The 8180-nt window shown below is 46.1% G+C and overlaps 1 protein-coding gene across 5 annotated transcripts in view; it reads right to left on the reverse strand.

The window, feature by feature from the left end:
• Nucleotides 1-8180, reverse strand: part of LOC135825798 (sushi, von Willebrand factor type A, EGF and pentraxin domain-containing protein 1-like) — a 579302-nt gene that overhangs the window by 446177 nt on the left and 124945 nt on the right. For all 5 annotated transcript variants that reach the window (XM_065338421.1, XM_065338424.1, XM_065338423.1 and 2 more), the window contains exon 4: nt 4673-4744. In XM_065338421.1, coding sequence (XP_065194493.1) covers nt 4673-4744 — 72 coding nt within the window. The remainder of the gene's footprint in view (nt 1-4672; nt 4745-8180) is intronic.

Here is an 8180-nt window from a genome sequence, read left to right on the forward strand (position 1 = left end):
CTTGCAGGTTTGCTGAGTGGAAGGTGCGACCTGCTCCTTGTTTGCTCCGGATGGCAGTTGTGAGTCAGTCAAGTGTCAAGTTCGGCAAGAAGCGTGTGTTCCTAGTTGGAACAATCATCTTCATAAATTTAACAGAGTTACTTTGGGAGTAGGAATGAAGATGTGTTCGAAGCAGTAAACTGCGTAAGCACTACATTGAGCCACAATATTGAAATACAGTTTCCTGCAGTCAAAACAAGACACTCACACTTCTCTGGTCTAGTTCGTCTAGGCCTTAGCCCGGGGACTTAGAACTTTTTCCTCAACTTAGAAAAAAATCAGAACTGAAAGAAGAAAAATCTGAAGCCAAATGTTGGGATTTGAACCCCGTGGAGCCAATCCTCCAGCCCTTGACCGGGGAGAACTTACGCTATCGCACAGCTGTGCGGGATGACCTGTTTTGGCTGGATGTCGCGAGCGGTATTTATGGCGGCCGGTTTGAACGGAGCTACCTGGACGTCCGGGTCTTCGACCCGCACGCTCCATCAAATCGCTCATCATCTGCGGCATCCTGCTACAAGCGGCACGAACGTGAGAAGCGCCGGGCCTACGGAGAAAGTGTTCAGCACGTTGAGCGGGCAGGCTTCATCCCTGTTGTTTTCGCGGCACATGGTGGCATGGGCAATTCAGCTATTTCTCTTTACAAGCGCATTGCCTCCATGTTGTCCGAGAAGACTCGTGAAGCCTACTCCTCCGTCAAGGCCTGGATTCGTGCTCTGCTGAGCTTCGCCCTCCTGCGTGCAAGTGTTGCCTGTCTTCGGGGTGCCCGCTGACCGATCCACTGCCACCGCCTTGTCTCTGCTTCTGCCGCACTGGCGGTTGCCGAGGCTAGTATTGTGGTCTGATCCGGCTCAGGAGCGGTATTGTGTGGGAACTGAACTATTGTTATCGATTTCACTGTACTACTTTTTTTCTCTTTTACGTTTACTTTATACCAGGCGTGGGCCATCCCCTGTACATAGGTGCCATCATTTTTCTTTGTTTCAATAAAATATTCTAATGGCGAAAAAAACGCAGGCAGGCCTGCAAACCGATAAAAAAAATTGAACCCCAACTGTCAGATTCTCAGTCAAAGAACTTGGGGAACATACTACAAGTGACAACTGAAACTTCTGTTTATAGAGAAGTAATGTCCGATGTAAACGGCATATGTGCTTACTATGTACTATTACAATAGTATTCATTTCTTCCTAAAAACACAGATAAAACAGGCTAGGTATGCCATGTCGTGATAAATATATTACTGCCTTCATAATCGGTCATTATACGAAATACAGACCTCGTAAAAAACCTCGGGGGACCTCGGTCTTTTTATATAATTATTTATAGTCATTACAACATCTCAAGACTCGGTGGAAACACCGGCCAATGTTAAGAGAGTGGGTGATTGCCAACCACGGCGATAAATAAAGGTAAGGGGAGGGAAAAAGAAAGAGTAGCAAAATGAACAGCAACAACAACTCCGTAAAGAAAGATAATGTCAAATAAAAACAATGAAAAACACAGAGACGCAAAGGACATGTGGATAACGAGCTATTTATGTCGTAGTAAATAAGGGGCGGCACGGATCTTAAACAGGCGGAGTGAGGTCAGATACTTAAAGGGGAAGTTAAGGCAAAAATTAAAATTTCACCAGTTGTAGTCTTCGGGGTGCTGAGTCGAATGGTCTTGGTCCGAGGAAGCTGAGACGCTCCCTTCCTACTTGAATCCCAATAGAACTCGCGCACTTCCACCGAAACTGGGTGACTGCGCCCTACGAGATGGGGATTTGTATGCAAAATGTCACTAAAAGCGCCATTTCGTTCTTATAAATGCACGGATGACCGCGATTGGCCCATATGTTGTAGTCTTTGGGACGCTGAGTCGACTGGTTTTGGTCCGAAAAGGCTGCGATGCGGCGTTCCTCCTTTATTCCCAATCGAACATGGTTGAAGAAGCGGTCACGTGCTCCTGCGTACACCAGTCACCTGGTCACCGTGCCTGCAGGGTACAACTTACTAGCCTGTTCGACCTTTTTTGGGTGCAGTCCTGTCACTCGAGTTGAACCCGAGTTGAACCTTGGTGTGAAAGTTGTCACCTGCTGGCGTGGTGACCAGGTGATTTGGGCACCCAGGACCACGTGACCGCTTCTTCAACCATGTTCGATTGGGAATAAAGGAGGAACACTGCATCGCAGCCTTTTCGGACCAAAACCAGTCGACTCAGCGTCCCAAAGACTACAACATATGGGCCAATCGCGGTCATCCGTGCTTTTATAAGAACGAAATGGCGCTTTTAGTGACATTTTGCATACAAATCCCCATCTCGTAGGGCGCAGTCACCCAGTTTCGGTGGAAGTGCGCGAGTTCGATTGGGATTCAAGTAGGAAGGGAGCGTCTCAGCTTCCTCGGACCAAGACCATTCGACTCAGCACCTCGAAGACTACAACTGGTGAAATTTTAATTTTTGCCTTAACTTCCCCTTTAACTTCTCTGGGTAGAGTGAGCCAAACAGAATAAGCAATAAAGAGAGGGGAGCGCAAAAGAGTGGATGAGTTACACTTTGGGAGTAAGAGCGAGTTTCTAGTTCTTAGAGAAGAGAACCAATTAAAACACATGAGATGAGGTGGGCACAACTCAAGCTTAATAGAATGGACAAGAGAAGCCAGGTGTGCACGACGTCCATGTGATAACGGGGTTGTGTGAGCGATTTTATAAAGGGCGGATGATGAGAGCATGCGGGGTTGACGGAGGAGAATTTTAAGGATTTTTTGTGGTGTATTTCAAGCTTTGCAGCAGCGGAAGAGGATAACCCACCCAATACGTATCAGCATAATCAAATATTGGGCGAAGGTAGGCTAAATAAAATGAAGCTTGCAAGAAAGTGGGAGGTAAGAGCAGTGGGGGGGGGGGGGGGGGAGAGAATTCCTAAGGATTTACTTGATTTTGTACAGATATATTCGATGTGGGGTACCCAAGAGAGTGAAGAGTCAATCACAATACCAAGGTGTTTGTGAGAAGACACTATGTCAATTGGATTTGGAAAGTTGGCATGGATGAGGGTTGCGAACTCTGGCTGGGGCGGGAAGAGCATAATCTTTGTTTTTGATAGATTTGGGGACAATCTCCAGGACGACATCCAGGAAAGAACTTCCTAAATGTCAGCACGCAAGTTGTTTTTCAGGCCAGTGAGGGAAGCTGATGAGGTGAGAAGGGTCGTGTCGTCAGCAAACAGAGACGTTCCAGGGAAGACTGCAGGTAAATCGTTTACGTAAATTACAAATAGTAGGGGACCAAGAATTGATCCTTGAGGAACGCCTGACAATACTGGCTCTGCAGCCGAGGATGTGCCAATCACAGTTACGTACTGATGACGCCCAGAGAGATAAGATTTCAGCCAGGAGAGTGGTTGTTTACGTACCCTGAATGCATGCTCGAGCTTGGCCAAAAGTCCTCGATGCCAGACGGTATCAGACGCCTTGGCCAAGTCAAAGAAGCAAATACCAGCAAGCGCTCTGTTATCCCTATGCTGGCACACCTGCTGCACGATGCGGGTCAGTTGAAGGGAGGTGGAGTCGCCTTTACGAAACCCAGATTGTGCGGGACTCAGAAACGGTCTGTCTAAGTGATCATAAAAGATGCGTTCACATACTTTGGACATGCAGGGAAGAAGAGAGATAGGGCGGTAGTTTGCAGGTTCGTGGCGGGAACCTTTCTTGTGTACAGGTATGACTTTCGCTGTTTTCCATGCGGAATGGAATATGCCCGTGGTAAATGACATGTTTGAAAATATGGCACAAAGGGAATGCTATGGCGGCATTTACTCGTTCTATATTTCATACATTGACCTCTGTAACAAGGGACCGAGTGTATATCGCGAAATATAGATCAGTATAAAAACCGAGGCGAAGCCGAGGTTTTTATAACTGGTCGATATTTCTCGTTATACCTCACTCCATATACACCCACACTCATATACCGGATCTCCCATGAAGTTTATAAATTTCCATATACACTGTTCAATATACACCACTAAGGAGGTATATACACCACTGAGGAAAACCATCGGAAAACAACTCACTGAGGAGCTTTCTTTCTCTAAAAAGGAGTGTATATAGCTTTCTTTCTCGTGTATATCGAGAAATATCGACCAGTTATAAAAACCTCGGCTTCGCCTCGGTTTTTATACTGGTCTATATTTCTCGATATACACTCGGTCCCTTGTTATAATATGTATCTATTATTGCACGATTAAAGAGGTCAAGCACCCACACGAAAATTCAAGGATATTCAAGCACTTTCAAATCCGGCTTTGACATTCAAGGACTTTCAAGGAATTCAAGGAGTGGTGCGGACCCTGTTTCTATAATGTGAGTTGTAGAGGCGTATCAAATTTCTTCATGTCAAGCTGGGTAGTTCCAAGACAAGATCATGCTAGCATCCCTGCCCAGCAGCAGTACCACGCGGAGCATCAATGGGCATCAAATGACCATCGGTCTAGTCCCCTTTGTCCCAGCATATCTGTTAGGGGCCTTTGCCGACATCTTCACTAAACATTCTTGGTTGCGCTTATCAACGCAATTGGACACAGTGATACTGCTCAGAACTCCCTTTCCGTACAATATTCTGACACTGGCAACAAAGTTATCACTTACAAATTTGTCAATTGTTTGTTGTGTTCAAAAAGATTTGCAGGCAATTGGCTCAGTTTGTTACCAATCAGATACCTGTACATACAAACCGGAGCAACCTGATTATTATTTTTAACTGGTTTGAGGGAAAGAGACAAACGGGAAAAGTCTGAAGAAAAAATTGACTGTCACCACCAGGACTCGAACCAGGGACCCTCGCTTGTAGCCAGCGATGCTCTAACCACTGAGCTATGGTGTAGTCGTCATCCCAGCAGAGGCCGTTCAACATTTTCTTCAGACTTTGTAACTCACACTTCCTGTGAATCCACACAAGCGGGTGGGACGCAGCCCTCACTGTAACCCACACACTTCATGTACAAACTAGCACGCGGGGAGCCCCAAGTCATAAAATATTAACTGGTTTGGAGGAAAGATGCAAACCTGAAAAGTCTGAAGAAAAAATTGACTGTCACCACCAGGACAAAACCAGGGACTCTCGCTTGTAGCCAGCGATGCTCTAACCACTGAGCTATGGTGTAGTCGTCATCCCAGCAGAGGCCGTTCAACATTTTTATGCTGACTTCGTAACTCACACTTCCTGTGAATTCACACAGATGGGTGGGACGCAGCCCTCACTGTAACCCACACACTTTACGTACAAACTAGCACGCGGGGAGCCCCAAGTCATAAAATATTAACTGGTTTGAGGGAAAGAGACAAACGGGAAAAGTCTGAAGAAGAAATTGACTGTCACCACCAGGACTCGAACCAGGGACCCTCGCTTGTAGCCAGCGATGCTCTAACCACTGAGCTATGGTGTAGTCGTCATCCCTGCAGAGGCCGTTCAACATTTTCTTCAGACTTCGTAACTCACACTTCCTGTGAATCCACACAGGCGGGTGGGACGCAGCCCTCACTGTAACCCACACACTTCACGTACAAACTAGCACGCAGGGAGCCCCAAGTCATAAAATAAAACTGGTTTGAGGGAAAGAGACAAACGGGAAGATTATTATAATTTATTAGTATTATTCTAGGATGAAGAAAGGAAAAGGACAAAATGTTACGAGTTCAAATTATTATTTTAATATGGCAATAAGTAGGATGAGCTGAAGTGACATTTGGATTACTTTATTAACACTATAAGCGATGGAAACGATGCAAAAAAAACAATGTAAAGGGTAAGGAAAATACATGTAGGAAGAAAAAAGCGACGGAAAGAAAGATGATTCGAACAAGTTTTCGTACAACACTCTTCAGGAATCACCGTTGTACTAAAGAAAACTTGTTCGAATCATCTTCCTTTCCATCGCTTTTTTCTTCATACATGTATTTTCCTTACCCTTTACATTGTTTTTTGCATCGTTTCCATCGCTTACAGTGTTGATAAAGTAATCCAAATGTCACTTCAGCTCGTCCTACTTAGTGCCATATTAAAATTATTTTCTCCTCGTCGAATATTATTATTATAGGGGTGGCTTTATTGGTTTTGGGTTTGGTTTTGTTTTTGTGTTTGGTTTGGTTTTGGTTATTATTATTATTAGTAGTATTATTAACCCTTAGGTGCCGGTAGGTCGATTTCGACCTATGCTGACAGTGCATACTAAAATCGAGCACAGAGCCAGTCTCATACATCGCAAGTGCCTGATTTTTGTACAAAGACCCTTCAGTAGCTGGCCTGTAGATAGCAATAGAGAAAGTAGGGGGGTTGCATTTGAAAAAGTCGAGTCGTGATCAACGACGATCGCGCAGATCAGCGGAAGTCAATCGAGCGTGGCAGCCTACGCACGCGTCCCGCAACATGAACAAAACGTTGCTGTTTCACTTCTTTTTCAACTAGTACAGTTCATGGCTACTATAGCTGACCTCCATCATGGATGCTGCAGGAGCGCTTGGTTTGTTTGAAGAGCTAGTTTGGGTGGGCCTGTAGGTACCGCGCCACCCGGACACGGGTTCTATCCAGGAGATCCCGAAATGATAGAATTCCTCGACCACCCATTTCACGAGGCAGGTGAACCCTGGCGGCAGAGTCCTTGGGGTGGCGGGCGTGGGCTTTAACCGTAGATCTACCAAAATGTCAACTACCCTAGGGTTACCGGAGGCATCATTATGACTCCACCGGACTTAATCATACCTGCTTGGTATTATTTCTGGCAATATGTGTAGAAACGGAAGTCCTTGGGGTAAAGGGTACCTTTTAAAAGGAAGAACCGATTACGGGTGCACTCTCTTGGAGACCAGCAGCTGGCATTGCGCGCAGCAAAAGGGCGACCTCTCGTGATAAATACATTTACGAGCGAAAGGAGAAAGTGGTGTCGCGCCTCGTAGCATACTGTTAGGCCCACAAGTAATTAGTTCATATTCATTAGTTCATGCATTATTCATTTGGCCTGGGTATCTACTTGCACGCCCATGTTTGCCATAGCTACCCAGGTCCTTTATATTGTGTTGCTTCTCTCTTCAACTCTCTCTCTCTCTTCAAGTCGCGCTCTTCAATAATCCCCATGTAGTCGTTTCGTTCGTCCTGGTCTTAGTCATCCCGTCTCTAATAAATGTCGTTCCACCAACCTACCTGTTCCCGTCGTCAGTCTCTTGTTCGGACCCAATATTGGCGCCCAACGTGGGGCTCGAACCCACGACCCTAAGATTAAGAGTCTCGTGCTCTACTGACTGTGCTAGCCGGGAATGTTGGTTCCGAACAAGAGTGGTTTCTTACTCACTAACACAACTGACAACGGGAACAGGTAGATTGATGGAACGACATTTATTAGAGACGGGATGACTAAGACCAGGACGAATGAAACGACTACATGGTGATTATTGAAGAGAGCGAGTTGAAGAGAGCTTATTGAAGAGAGAGCGTTGAAGAGAGAAGCAACGCAATATAAAGGGCCTGGGTAGCTATGGCAAACATGGGCACGAAGGTAGCCACCCAGGCCCTTTATATTGCGTTGCTTCTCTCTTCAACGCTCTCTCTTCAAAAAGCTCTCTTCAACTCGCTCTCTTCAATAATCACCATGTAGTCGTTTCGTTCGTCCTGGTCTCAGTCATCCCATATCTAATAAATGTCGTTACATCAATCTACCTGTTCCCGTTGTCAGTTGTGTTAGTGAGTAAGAAACCTCTCTTGTTCGGACCCAACATTGACGCCCAACTTTACTCGACGCGGAGTTCTGCCTCCTCAGCTCATGACTCTGAGATGTAATTTACGTGTAGTGTTGCTCCCGTCACTGCTGGACTGTCTTTGTTTATTCGTCACCCCTGTCTGTGTTCGTCGTGGAGCTGTGTCGTCGCGCGGTGTCGTTGTACAATGTCGTCCATGTCGACCATTGCTCGGAACCGATGACCCTCGTTCTCTACCGCCCGGCATTCGTCTCGTCGTCAGTCTCGTCTCGTCGTCAGTCTCGTCTCGTCGTCAGTCTTGTCTCGTCGTCAGTCTCGTCTCGTCGCCAACCTCGTCTCATCTCCAACCTCGTCTCTTCTATGTCAACCTCGTCTCGTCCAAGTCATGCAGGTCAGCCACTTTCTTTAT

Source organism: Sycon ciliatum, chromosome 10 (assembly GCF_964019385.1).
Source record: "Sycon ciliatum chromosome 10, ocSycCili1.1, whole genome shotgun sequence".
Classification (NCBI taxonomy): domain Eukaryota; kingdom Metazoa; phylum Porifera; class Calcarea; order Leucosolenida; family Sycettidae; genus Sycon; species Sycon ciliatum.